Source organism: Centroberyx affinis, unplaced genomic scaffold (genome assembly GCF_046629955.1).
Source record: "Centroberyx affinis isolate AG114_WGS23_722 - 3 ecotype Tasmania unplaced genomic scaffold, CSIRO-AGI_Caff_v1 ptg001386l_1, whole genome shotgun sequence".
NCBI classification, from domain to species: Eukaryota; Metazoa; Chordata; class Actinopteri; order Beryciformes; family Berycidae; genus Centroberyx; species Centroberyx affinis.
The window spans coordinates 425,670-439,596 of record NW_027279869.1 but is presented as its reverse complement, the minus strand read 5'-3'; the positions used below and the strand labels follow the sequence as shown (position 1 = coordinate 439,596).

General features: G+C 40.8%; 1 protein-coding gene across 2 annotated transcripts; it reads left to right on the top strand.

Moving 5' to 3' along the window:
- Nucleotides 1–1,662: 1,662 nt before the first annotated feature.
- firrm (fignl1 interacting regulator of recombination and mitosis) lies at nucleotides 1,663–13,681 on the top strand. 2 transcript variants are annotated; one of them, XM_071526130.1, is made up of 23 exons: nucleotides 1,663–1,736; nucleotides 1,859–1,935; nucleotides 2,541–2,645; nucleotides 2,824–2,964; nucleotides 3,881–4,043; nucleotides 4,222–4,306; nucleotides 4,442–4,580; nucleotides 5,164–5,253; nucleotides 5,385–5,449; nucleotides 5,561–5,709; nucleotides 6,169–6,298; nucleotides 7,007–7,193; nucleotides 7,556–7,638; nucleotides 8,013–8,064; nucleotides 8,726–8,815; nucleotides 9,470–9,655; nucleotides 11,068–11,187; nucleotides 11,279–11,374; nucleotides 11,462–11,575; nucleotides 12,693–12,797; nucleotides 12,907–12,987; nucleotides 13,078–13,224; nucleotides 13,388–13,681. In XM_071526130.1, the coding sequence occupies exons 2-23, from the start codon at nucleotides 1,882–1,884 to the stop codon at nucleotides 13,595–13,597; spliced, it is 2,592 nt and encodes an 863-aa protein (XP_071382231.1). In that variant the 5' UTR covers nucleotides 1,663–1,736; nucleotides 1,859–1,881; the 3' UTR covers nucleotides 13,598–13,681. The 2 variants fall into 2 exon arrangements, with proteins under 2 accessions (XP_071382231.1, XP_071382230.1); XM_071526129.1 differs by having other exon boundaries at nucleotides 1,859–1,947.
- Nucleotides 13,682–13,927: the final 246 nt, after the last annotated feature.

The window sequence follows — 13,927 nt, the reverse complement described above, 5'->3', positions numbered from 1 at the left end:
ACCTATTTTACCATTTTAACCAATCAGAGTGATGTCAGATGACCAGGTTTGTCCCAACGTCACATCCGACTCAAACGATAGCGCGCGTTACGACTGCTATTACCAGGCTATGGAAATTCAAAGTTGTCTACTGTTTTCCTCACTGTCTTCTACATTTTTAACCACTAACAAAATTGCAAATCTAGGAGTAACTAGATTGGAAATTACAACGTAGGAACTTTGTTATGATTGTATATTACTGAATAGAAGAAAGTGGCTTGCGTTTATGGTAAGTGTTATCCAAGTTAAATAACTTGCTAACGTTAACTTAGCGTTAGCAAAACATACGGTAGCAAACACACAACGCTAAAAAGTCTCGGCTGAACATGATTGACTAACGTTATGTTTTCCTAACCAGCTGTCTTTCTATCCAGTAAGCGAACTCCTACCAGCCTGCTGGACGAAAATGTTGATAAAGCTACTACTATACTGAGTGACGTTATTCTTAAAAAAGATTCAAACCACGCTACATTTTAATATTAAGTTGAAAAATGGTTGCTAGAAAGGATTCAGTTGTAAGGTTGAGCAAATTGAATAGGATTTTAATGTTTCCTGGACAAAGCTATATGGTTATGCATCTGATGTCACTCCAATACTGTTGCCCCATCACTTCACTGTTTACTACACCAACAAAGACCACAATCAGATACGTGTGGACTTTTTGTGTTATCCTTGATTTTTTTTGTGTTTTTGAAATATGTCTAATGAACTAAACTAAATGTCCTCTGGTTGCACAGCCCACCTGACCCGGTCCCTCCTGTCAGCATGTCTCAGACCACTCTGCTGGAGGAGGTGGTGCAGTGGAGTCAGGACACCTGCCGCCAAGAGCTCAAATCTGTCCTGCCCAAACTCACCATATCCTCTCAAAACAAAGCCATTTTATGTCATCACCTCATGTATGCTAACAGAGTTTGGTATTTTCCAGGTCTTGAAAAGTTTGGAAACTGCACAAAAAGTAGAGCCACTGTCATCACATAGAACATTCCTTGTGAAGAATTATCTATAGAGTGGTATGGAGTAGGGCTGGGCAATATATTGATATTATATCGATATCGTGATATGAGACTAGATATCATCTTAGATTTTGGATATCCTAATATCGTGATATGGCATAAGTGTTGTCTTTTCCTGGTTTTAAAGGCTGCATTACAGTAAAGTGATGTAATTTTCTGAACTTACCAGATGGTTCTAGCTGTTCTATTTTTTGCCTTTACCCACTTGGTCATTATATCCACATTACTGATGATTATTTATCAAAAATCTCATTGTGTAAATATTTTGTGAAAGCTAGTCATCCCTACAATATTGTCGCAATATCGATATCGAGGTATTTGGTCAAAAATATTGTGATATTTGATTTTGTCCATATCGCCCAGCCCTAGTATGGAGTAGTTCATAGGTGTGAGGCTTTATGGCTATCATTATAAATCATATAAAACATTCGTCAAAATCCTCAAATCCTGTCAAGAAAATAGGGTCTGGAAAAAGTAAAGAATTTTCAAAGTGAAACTGTGTAGGAATACTTTGCTTTATCTTGAATCTTGAATCTTTCTCAACATTATTATTGCAATCCTAATTTACCTGGCAGGGTAGCAAATTTAACTTTACTCAGAAGTCAACTTACTGTAGTACCTTGGTCTTCCTTAACTGTTTGTACTCTTTGCAGCATGAGTCTGAGAGCTGGGATGATCATATACGTAAGTCTCTTAATTGCACACACTGTGATTACAAATTATTTTGTGCCTATGTCAGTATGAACTGAGAGTTTAACCTGTTCACACAGTTCAAATGCTTCATGATAACATAACTATCTCTACAGGTATACTCAAGATAATCACAGACATGTTCCTCCCTCATATCGGTTTGTCAGAGCTGGAGGCAGAGTGTTTCTCTCAGGTCTTACCTAAGGTGAATAACAACATAATGAATGCACATTCCCCTAATGACCCTAAATGTGAATGCAAACACTAGGCTCAGTTTAGTAATCACAGGGTGGTTGTAGGTTCTGGAAAGAGTCTTAAGATGTTTTGAATTATATTATCTATACTCAAGGCCTTAAAAGGTCTTAAATATAGTTAATGTAAGATTTTAGGTCTTTAATTGATTCAGAAGTCTTAAAAATGTTGAGGTTTCTTGGTGCGTCACACAGATCAACAGGGTGACAGAGCAGTCTAAATTTGTTTTCATTTTCATATTTATGTCTATTGCAAACTAGGATTAAAAAGTCTTAATTCCAGCTTGATGACACATGAAGACAGACATCCTGAATCAATAAGTGCATTAGGGTTGAGGTAAATGCACCTTCGACAACTTTCAGTCAGTTCAGAAAGTGGGTTCTCTTTAAAATTCAGAAATTGGGAAACCTAAAAAAAGTAATTTTTCTGCCTATATTGACATAATGTAGTAAAATGGCTCTGTTATTTCTTGTGCATTACTATTTCAATTTTCACATCTTGCATTGAATTGATTCCTGCCCTTATGTATGTTACGAATATCTGCAGGCAGTCAAAATGTTTGACAGCCTGATGACAGAGATCTCAAACCAAGCTGGAGGGCTGTCCAGTCAAAACACAGAACTGCGTGCCTTACTGAGGAACATTCTGCAGGTACTTCATTACCCCCTGCTGATCGAGTTTTTTCTATTGCCTTGTTTTACACTGCAGATTAAGGCTGCGTATTCATTAAAAATGATACTATCCGTATCATACATATTTGTGGTGTGTAAGTGGTGGTGTGTCTTCTCTCCTCATAACCAAATGTAAAATGTCTTGCCGTCTGTTTCAGGCAATGGTGCAGATAATAGATGCGATGTCCGCTTGTGTGCGTCATGTTTGCTCATTTGAGGAAGCCCCGGACCTGGAAGCCATCCGCTCCTTACCCTCTTGCATCCTCAAAGTCCTGAGGGACACCTTCCAGCACTGCAAGGTAAGATTGTTTAGTTCACCGATGGCAATAACCAGTACATTTCACCTCTATGCAAAAGTTGGCATATTTAAACTTTTCCTCATTGTCTGTATTGTGTGTTTTTATGCACCTTAAAGGATAAAGCTGGTGTTTTTTAATGTATTGGTTACCGTCAACAAATCCTATGAAAATAACAAAATCAGCAATGATTTTGTTTTGCCAACAAGTCTCGTCCATGTAGCTGGTGCCCAATGAAGCCATGTCCCAGCAGCCATAGAAATCCATTGTATTAAAAAAATGATTAAAAACATGTCAAAGCGCCATGCCGTTGCTCTGGGCAGCATATTTCATCATTGCGATGCACCGGCCCAGCCGACTTTTTCCTTAAACCACTTAATAAGCCGGCTGTAAACACGTTTGCGATCTCAGGAAAGTAGTTCCGTAGCACCGAAAATAGTCCCCGGCGTAATGAAGAATTTGTTCCCATTTGAATTTGACTTGGTAATAACTACAACAGCCTGACTTTTCGTGGTAACAGTTAGCAATTTTTAAAATTGAAACTATGTCTTTGTGAGCTGTATTTCAAGGTTTTTAGCTTACAATGACTTTTAGCCAATGACTGTCCTTTAAGGAGGGATGCAGAATTATGGCTAAAATTATAGCGGAATATTGTAATAAATATTGGAATTATGAGTATTAATTATGATTATCAATCTAGATAATTTGAGGAACTCAATTATTTTATTGCTTCTTTTGGTAGGCCTATGCTGACCATTTTCAGCCACAGCAGACATTCCAAGTGAAATTAAATGTTTCAATATTACTGATTGATTACTGCAATTAACTGTGGGGACTAACAACAATTATACACGGTTAATTGTGCAGCCCTAACCTTAAGTAGTGCCAGATTTGTGTAAACGCTGCACGTTGTCCTCAGGAGAGCGAGGTGGTTTACTGTGGCCGTCTGTCCCTGGTGGCTGACCTGCTGCAGGGACTCTACAAGGAGGCCTACTCCCTCCAGAAAGGCCTGATGGAGCTGCTGGACAGGATCTCCCTCAACAGCAATGCTTCAGAGGAAGAGGTCTCTGACATTGTCACAGGTGTGTGTGTGTGTGTGTGTGTGTGTGTGTGTGTGTGTGTGTGTGTGTGTGTGTGTGTGTGTGCATGTCTCTGTTTTCAACCGCCATGCTGTCTGGTATTTACCCTTTTACATCATCATACTCCTCTGCCTTCAAAGCGGTCATCCTTATACTGAAGATGTTTTTTAATCTTCCTTAGTGATTCACAACCTCCTGGATATCTGCTCCATCATCTCAAACCTGGACATTGCACTTCATGCCAACACGTGGAAATTCATTATTAAGTCAGTACCACACACACTCATGTTGACTTTTTGTTTAGACTGACATATTAGAAGAGTTCCTTAGTTGTAAGTAATGGATAGATTGAATAGTTTATTCAGTTATTGGCTGATTTTAACGGTCGCTACCGTGTTCAGACAGAGTGTGAAGTACCAGTCGTTGGTGGAGGAACATCTGCGTCACGGTGACATCAGCAGCAGCCTGTGTGACAACCTGCTGGCCTCCATCCACAGCTGTCTGGAGCTGGCTGAACAGATTAAATATGTAGGGCCACAGGTAGGAAAGCTCTCTGACGGTGTACTTGGCACTCTCTAAGAAATAATTGAATGAATAAGTAAATAAATAAGATTATCTGTATCAACTGTAGCTCTTAAGCAGCTTTCCACTGATTATTTCCACAGAGTATTTGTTTCTTTTCTTACCTGGGTGCTGTTGTTTTTGACCTTTGCAGTCTTTACTGTCAGCTGCTTGTACTGTTGACAATTTGACAATTTAAGCTTATTCTTATTTTGCAGTTACTGCAAGTCACTTTAAAATGATACTCAGATAGATCCCTAAAATGTCATATAAATGTAGCAGCTTACAATGCAGTATTTTTTTTGTCTGCACTGACTACATGCTTGATACTAAACTGAGACACCACATTAGTGAAGATTATTGTGTCATTTAGTATTTATTGTGTCCGCTTTGTAGGACAAATGAGGAACTTTTCCTGTGTTATACCCTTTTGTTCTTCGAACACAGTGAGGTTTGTGTTTGTGAGTGTAAGGTCAGGGGAGAATGAGGGGAGAATCCCTCGTAGACCTGTGCTCTGTCACCCTGTTGATTTCATGCTCTTTTGTCATTTTCTTTTTTTAAGGAGGCAGCACAAAGCCCCGAATACAAGCTGTTCCAGAAAACCACAAAGATGTGCAGATTCTTTGCCAACACTTTAGTTCATTACATAAAGGTACTACACATTTCAACCATGTTCCCTCTGAAAGTACTATTTATTACCTCTAGTGCATCCATTTGTTTTATCTCCACTTTACAAATCAAAATAATGGAACTTATTCCTGTCACTCTTTACCCTCATAACAGGAATTCAAATCTTTTCTGACAAAGTATTGTAACTGCTTTCATCAACTCTACCTCCAGATCATCAGGTATTTGAATTTTTGTTGTGGATTGGAAAATCTGATCTGATCCTAATTCATCAAATATTGCACAGTGTAGAAAACATTCATTCTTAGATGCATATTGTGTTTCCCCTTCAGTAAGTTTCCTCCCAGCTTGTCTGCCCCGGCACTGCCCTCCCCTCTGTCTGAGGAGCTGAACATGGCAGCTCTGGTTCCCATGGAGGCCCTCCTGTCCCAGCTGTTGCCCCTACGGTCCTTTGCTGAGGTTGTCCTCCAGCATGACCAGCGTGAGTATGAAAGCCTGTCCTCAGCTTACCCCTTTTTTCAGATAGTGCAGAAGGGATGATGGATGGCCTTCCGCTTCTCATTGTAATGGGACATTGTTACTTAGCCTTTCTCACAGTCATTGTCATTTTTCATGTACTGCCAGACACAACCTGTTGGGCTTTGAGGACACACGATTGCTGACTCCAGTCCTTTTGTTGCCAAAAGTTGGCATGCAATGAAGCCTTGCAAGCCTGACAGTGTGTGGCATGTTTAGGAAATCTGTGGTTTGTTCAAATGAACATTGACTGTGTGCCAATAGTTATATGAATGTTGACCTAAAGTGCTAGTGGCAGGCTGATGCTTGCTAATGAAGTATGTAGCACACACTCCTAGATGTAGTCGAATTAACAGTACTCTCTTTGTCTTAACAGTAATCTCTTAGTTTTTGAATGACCTTTGTCTTGTTTGTCTATGCACAGGGTTTAGTGCTGAGTGCGAGCTTCCTCAGTGTCTTCTGCTGGTGAGTGTCCTGGGCCAGCTGGCCTCCCAGCCAGATGAGGTACTGCAGCTTTGGTACAATGGCAGCCAGTTCTCAGAAGAGACACCCAGGTAAGAAGTGGGGCTGCCGCTGGACAGTTGGTACTTTAATGGTTTAATGGTTGGTTTGAACAAATAAATACTTAGGGTGCACAAGGGTTCATATGTTATTTCTTTTAGTTGGGAAAACTAATGACAAAAATATATGGTAGTCAGAAATTCTCAGCTATTGCATCACATATTACATTATTCAACTTAGGTATGGAAAAAGTATTGTTTTTGGTACCAGTATTGAATTCAAGGTGTTGGCACCAGTACCATATTTTCAAATGATACCCAGCCCTCACCACATATCCTGCCACAGTACCAGATGTTATTGACTTAAACCCCTTAAGGAAAACCCCATTTCTGGATTCCGCCTAGTTTATTTCCCTTGTAAAGAATATGATGACTGTTATACCATAAGGACTTCACAATTAACTTGTTTTTGCCAGATTGCAATGACCCAGAACATTAGAATATTAGATTTAGGCCTTTAAGGCATGACATAGAAGCAGAAGCCTTCTTAATTCATATAATTAATATAGACATCAGCTGGGAGATATTGTAGAGAGTGTGAAATTGTATATAACACGTTGTCCCAATCCCTTAAAGGGTTATACCATTGCATCCTCAACTGTAGTTCACTGTGTTTTTGTTTTTAGGCTGGCAAAAATGTCTAAAAAGTTCCTAAAGTGTTCATAAAGGCCTAATGTGACACTCTATCCCTTGTATCTCCAGGCTCCCTCTCTACCAGGCCATGTTCAGTAGTTTCCGGCGTTGCTGTATCGAGCGTAGGGTACCGGTGCTGTTGCCGGGGGTGATGATGAAAGGTCAGGCCCAGGGCCAGGTCACTCTGCACCACCACGTCTGTGTGCAACTCTGTGCCAGTGTGGCTGCGCTTCCCACAGTGTACTTCCCCGTGCTGGTGAGGATTATATACACACACACTGTATACTGGCGGCATCAGTAGAGGAGATATGGGTTTGTTTTTTCAATATTGTCAGAGGAGATTCCATTACTTGGCTAATGATGTTGAGTGGTAACTGGTGCTTTTCTGGTGAAAGCTTTTTTTAGGCTATTCATTTAGGTATCGTATCGCGTTCTGCCCACCAGCTATGTTTTTGTGCAGGATTTCCTCTCATTCATGATAGTTGAGCCGTTTGCTTTCATTTTTTCTGTTTCTGTTTGATTTCTTGATATCACTTTTTCTCCCTCACTCATTCTCTTCCACTCCTTCCCTCCCCCCCTCTCTTTCTCACTTCCTCTCTCCCCTGCTCTGTTTTCCAGGAGCGTTGTTTGGTTGAGGCTGTACTGCAGGCTGATACTCAGACAGCTCTGCTGGCTACAGACGTGTGGTGCTTTACAGCACGGTGAGAATGAGTAATGTTCCAGTAGCTGTCACCATACATCATCTCCTACAGTAGATTTTCCTAGTGTGTTAGGAACAGATCTGGGTAAAATGTTTGTGGCAAATAATTCATGGTGTTTGTGTTTTTTCATTTGTTAGTGTCAGATAATATTTGTCAGTCACAGAGGTATACTGAATGGACTTTTAAATAGTTTCTTGTGATTGTCCAAATTTCTTGGCACTCACTGTATCACCCTATGTCATAAACCATACCCTTCTGGATCCATAGGGCTGAAAACCACAAATAGTATTTGCAACTACTGTTTGATAGGTCCGGTTGTAAATTGTTGTTTTTCTGTGTTATGTCACTGCTGATCTTGTCGCCTCTGTCCTCAGGTATGGGACAGCGGAACTTTGTCTACATCACGTTTTCCTCATAGCTCACCTGGTGGGTAGAGACCAAGAGAATACATGTTAGACAGGAACTATTTTGAGTTTGTGATTCAGAAATGCATGACTTGCATATCCAAGTCCATGATATATAAACTCATAAATTAGTATTCATGATTTCTTTCATCCACATAATACATATTTGCAGTTGTCATGTTTTAGTCTGATTTGATGGAAGGAAAGGCCACGGCACACAATACTGTATAGGCCCGTCTTATCAAATATTATCAGTAGACAAAAATGACTCATTATAATATTGTGCAGACTTAGTGGACCAGGCTCACGTCCCTAATTCCGAAATCTTGGCCCTGGCCATCTTGGGTAGAGACCACAGGGGCCATGACCTTACTCCATGTCTATGACCTCTTCCTGAGCACACTCTAAAATAACTCTAAATCCCTTAATCTCTCTGTGGGGTTAGTGGGGGGTCCTGCTTGTCCTCTGTGACACCCCAACAGAGGTGACAATTGGTGTTGTTGGACCTGGGGGGACTGTGACACCTGTCCGTAACTCATTGCGTCATAACGTGGCATCGGATTAAGCCGAAAATCACACATTTCCATACACTTCCCCCCTTCAGGTTTTAACCTTTCTCCCCCTGAGCCTCCACACTGACTCTGTCCCTCACCTCTTCTCTGCTTCTCCCTCTCCTCCCTCAGGTGAAAACATGCGCTGGTGAGTGTTACCAGTTGTCCCACCTGGGCCTGCTGCTCAGACGCATGGTGTTCCTCATGACACCTAACCACCAGGTCAGAAACCCTGGGAACTGAAATGGGAATTTTCATAAACCTGTGAAACGACACCCAGAGTATCTATTCAAATCTAACTTAGAACAGTCTTTTTGTTTGTGGTGAAATTCACCCTAAAACAGAATACCCATAGTTATTCCTTTCATCTTTGGCACCCAAACTACTTTTATTCAGTAGTATTGCTAGAACTAGAAAATGTGTCCATGTCTGGGTAGTGTCTGTTTCCACAAAGTTGGTTTCCCTTTCATCATCAGTGGAGACTCTCAACATTAACTTTTAGTGATATCAGTTTTTAGCGCCGTGTTTCTCAAACTTTTCACCTCATGACCCACAAAATCAAAGTGATAAAAACGTGCAGTCCCTTGTTGCATATTGAACTTTATTGCAGTATGATGAGTTTTATTTTCCTTTTTCAGGCTGTATTAGTTGATTCCATTGTGTCACAAGAAAAAGGCATTCATCACAAAGATTAAAAACATGACAATATATTTTATATATATAAATCATCTCATCTCTCCCAACCCCCAGAAAACCACTGGTTCAGAGTCCTAGCTCTTGTTTCTGGTTTTAGTTGATGTTTAGTTGTTCATGGTAACAAATCTAGAGTGAACTATGCAACATTATAGGCGTGACATATGGTAATTTGTGTCTCAGGTGGAGCTGGTGGAGCGTTTCCCGCCCTCTCAGGTGGAGAACCTTCCGGTGTGGCGTCATGTCCTCCTCAGAGCTCTTTCCCATGACACCCGTCACCGTGTAGAGACAGACATCATCGGTCTCACTCAAAAAGCCCTGACCGACTGGCAGAATGGAGGGTACAAACTGGGACAAGTGGACAAAGTGGTGAGGACGACCTCAGATTTGCAACAGTGGGGGATTGTGCCAAGGCAACTTTTACTGACCATGACAAGGAATAGAGAGGGAGAAATAGGCAGTACACAAATCAAGGGCAAGGCTGCTGTATTGTGTATGCAAATACCTAATTTAGTGGTCCTGTCCTTGTGCAATGAAAAGAGAATTGATCGAAGACCAGTGACCTCAGCAAGTGATATTAAGATAAAATAAGAATAAGATAAGCTTGTTCACAAGGCTGAGAACAAACCAGACAGATAAGGTTGTTGTAAGCGACCTCTCTCCTTTGTTGGTCATGGAAAACTCAGTGCTTAAGTGGTGTGAGAGCCACACCTGGCTCAAATAGCATTTTCTGTTATGTGGTGACGTACCAGAAGCCACTATCTGGTTTATTTGACGTAATGTGTTTCCATGAACCCCTTGGGTCATTATGTCGCAACATTAGAGATAAGTAAATGTCAGCTTTATTGTATTGTTGTGTTTTTTTACACCCTCCTATGTTTTGTCACTGTGCAACATACTAAAACTAATATTACCAGTTGGTGGGATTTGGAATCTAAGACAATGCAATGAGTAATAGGTTCCCTGGTGGTGGAACGAGTTACCAAACTCCTTTCGATCCGCAGAGTCCCTCTCAATCCTTAAGAAAAGGCTAAAGACCCAGCTCTTTAGTAAATACCTTCTCACCTAATGGCCTGGGTAACCAAACAAAAAAAAAAAATTTGCTTCTATGCACTCTATGCATTGCCTCATAGCACTGCCTTGTAGCACTGCCTCGTAGCACCTATGTCCTGTTGGACCAGAACTTAGCTTTATAGCACTGCCTCGTAGCATCTATGTCCTGTTGGACCAGAACTTAGCTTTATAGCACTTACTCTCATTGCTCTCTCCTAACTAGAACCTTGCTTGTGTTGTATGAAAATCTCATGTGTAAGTCGCTTTGGATAAAAGCGTCTGCCAAATGTGTAATTGTAATTGTAATAGAATGGACTGACTGGAAAGCAGTAGAAAGTCAATTTAGTGTTTTTTCAATCTGATTTGTCCGGATGTGGTAAACCCCACCCATCTGGTACTCACAAGGTTCTTATGCAGGTCTGGAAAGGATTGGAAAATTAATTTGATAATTTCTTGAAGAGTCTTGAAAAGTTTAAGAATTCGACATATTCTGGGATGGTATGGAAAATTATTGTTGTTCAGTCTCGATACACAAATGTCTACTCATTTATGTAGCTGTAGACCCACTGTCCCTTCACCCACTTTTCACATTATTCATAGATCATACTGAACACTGACCAGAAACATTAAATTCAGCCAAGAAAATATGGTCTAGAAAAAGTGTGGAAATTTGAAATGGGGGAAAATGTGAAAGAACACTGTGTTTGTGATGTCCCTCCTGTCTCCAGAACATGGTGCTGTTATCCCTCCTAGTGGTGGTTCGAGGGGAATCATCTCCAGAGGAACAGTGTATGTTGTCTGCACTGAGGATAGTCACACAGCTCTGGTTACAAATGTGTCCCAACCAGGTGAGACACACACATGCACACGCACATAAACACCTAAATGCACATTGATGTACATACGTGACCATTATCCCCTTCACCCATCATTCTTCAGGTGCAGACCCACCCGGTGCTCCAGTGTACTCTGCAGCTGCTCCTGTCGATATCGGCCATTTTAGTGAAAAGCATGGAACCTCAAGTCATTTGTCAGGTATTCTTATGCTATTATTTCTCACAGTTGTCATATGAACAGGCCAACAATGGAGAGTTGCACATTTGACTGTTGTGTGTGTCTCAGGCTCTGGTGTGTGTGGCTGCTCTGGTGTCTCAGAAGTGTCCGGATGAGGTGATGCTGGCTGCTCTGGAGTTCCTAGCTTCTCTAGGGAAGGTCTTTGTCCCTCATGACAGCCAGGTACTGAAACGAAAGACCATCACCCCAGTGTTAATTTTGTTGACGAATAATTTTCGTCACAGTTTTCCTCAACATTTTTTCATTGACGAAAATGAGATCTAAATAAAAAATAACTTATGATGACAAAAACTATGATGAAATGTATTGACACTTTCATCAATGAATAAAAGCGAGACGAAAATGTTAAGGAAAGACGAGTTGGGAAGAGATCCAAACTGAAGTAGTCTGTGGTCTCTCTCTCTCTGTCGCTCTGTTTCTCTCTCTCTTTCTCTCTCTCTCTCTCGCGTGCTCTCTCACCGGACCTCGTCCTGAGGAGGAGCAGGTCTGGACCAGAGGAGCTGCTGAGCAGTAAAACAGAGTAGATAGTAATGTCAAAGGCTAGTAATTTAACAATGTAAAGATACAGGTGAAACTGACAGCACAGAGAGATGTAGCAGGGCAGAAAAGCAGATTTCTCTGTAAAAGGGTCTCATTTCTATTCTTCTGTATTTTGTAGACAGGACAAAAGAAGCAACAAACAGAACACTGTAGCACTGTTTATATTTTTAAGAAAATTAATTGGAAATTCAAGAGAAACGTTTAAATAATGCATTACACTTCAACTAAACCTGTTAATTTTCATCGACCAAATCTATTGTAGATTTAGTTGATGAAAATTAACTAAAACTAGACTAAAACTAAAACAATTCAGATGACTAAAATACAACTAAAACTAAATGGCGTTTTAGTCAAAAGACTATGACTAAAACTAAATCAAAATTTATGTCAAAATTAACACTGCATCACATAGACTATTTCACTTTGTTAGCCCCTTTCACTCTTGAGTAATCGAGGAAAATGGTTCTACTGTTGCACTCGTTGGAAGTCGCTCTGGATAAGAGCAGAATAATTGCTCAATTCCTAAAATGTACAATCTAAATGTAATTACGCAAGTTATTGGACATGGAAAAAAAATATATGACCATTGAAGGCTTTAGTGGTGGTTGACTATTCACAAATTTATATGGAGGTATGCATGCTGAAAACATGTTTCAGCAATGTTGAAATCTTCCCAACAACCTTTATGGATTGATATAGTTGTTTTTTCATTTGCTCTTTGCACCCTTTGGTCCCACAGAATCAAGTTCTTCCCCGGCTGAGTAGCCTGTTTGGAGTCCTGCTGGCTGACAGATCGTGGCTGCTGCATCAGCACGCTCTGGAGGCCTTTTCTCACTTTGCAGAGGTGGGGAAAGAAATGATAGATATTAGTAGGCCTAAGGTTAAAGATTTAGGCCTATACACTGTTGATGCCCTGATATAAACATTATGAATATGTCCTTCTGGTGTTTTAGATGACAAACCATGAGGAGGTGATTTCCCAGAGCTTGTCTGTAGAAGAGATCAAAACCAAAGTGGTGAATTACCTTAGCAAGGTAAGGAATGCCAGTATGTATCATGAGGATCAAGCTGAAACAGGACAGATAGATGTGAATGAGACTATTGTTAACTTTGTTTTGTTGTAGACTGTTAATGCACAGGAAGATGTGGAGTCACGGCTTGAGAGACTCAAGTTGGAGACACCAGTTATTAAGCAGCACAATGAGAGCCTGGAGACCAATAAGGAAGCTGTTGCTTACAAGCTGGATGCTGAGGCTGCTGCTGATTCAGAGGTGAGTGGTGACATTAATATGTGAATAAATGAAACAACCTGAAAAGGGAAAATCATTGGTCAAAGCAAGACTTGTTTGACATCAAATCGAATTATGTTGTCTCAGTGAGAATTCAAGGAAAGATTATTTTTTTGTGTAATGATGCAACTTGCCTCCCTCTCAGCCTTGCCCCAAGAGGGCGCGGCAGGAGACCAGTGCAGAGGAGGAGTACAGCCGCTACGTCCAGACAGCTGAGAGTGCTTTGAAGGCCCTACAGGCTCTCACCGAGGGCGAAGCCACCACTGCTGCCCCCCCTCCACAGTGGCTGGGATCCAGACTACAGGAGCTTCAGATTCTTATAACTCAAATCAGCACGACCCAACACACAACCTAGCAGCTCCACAGTTACGTGTGAACTGGTGAAATTCTGTATACGGTTTGCTGCTGTTGACATTTGTGTTTCTCTCCTCTTTTTAAAATGGTTTATACAGTCAATTTATGGTCAGTCTCAGCTGACATCTAATTGTTTATTAAACTTTATTACCTTTTGAATACCAAGCATTGTTGAAGATTCCTTTTTATTTAGGAATCAGTCTGGCTGGAGTCTCCACTAATTGGGAATGGGTCGGTGGGGGTTGTTGGGAAAACAGTGCGGCCAAACATAAACAGCCACCATCTCCAGGACTGATGTGTATACTACTACACATACCCTGATTTGGTCATC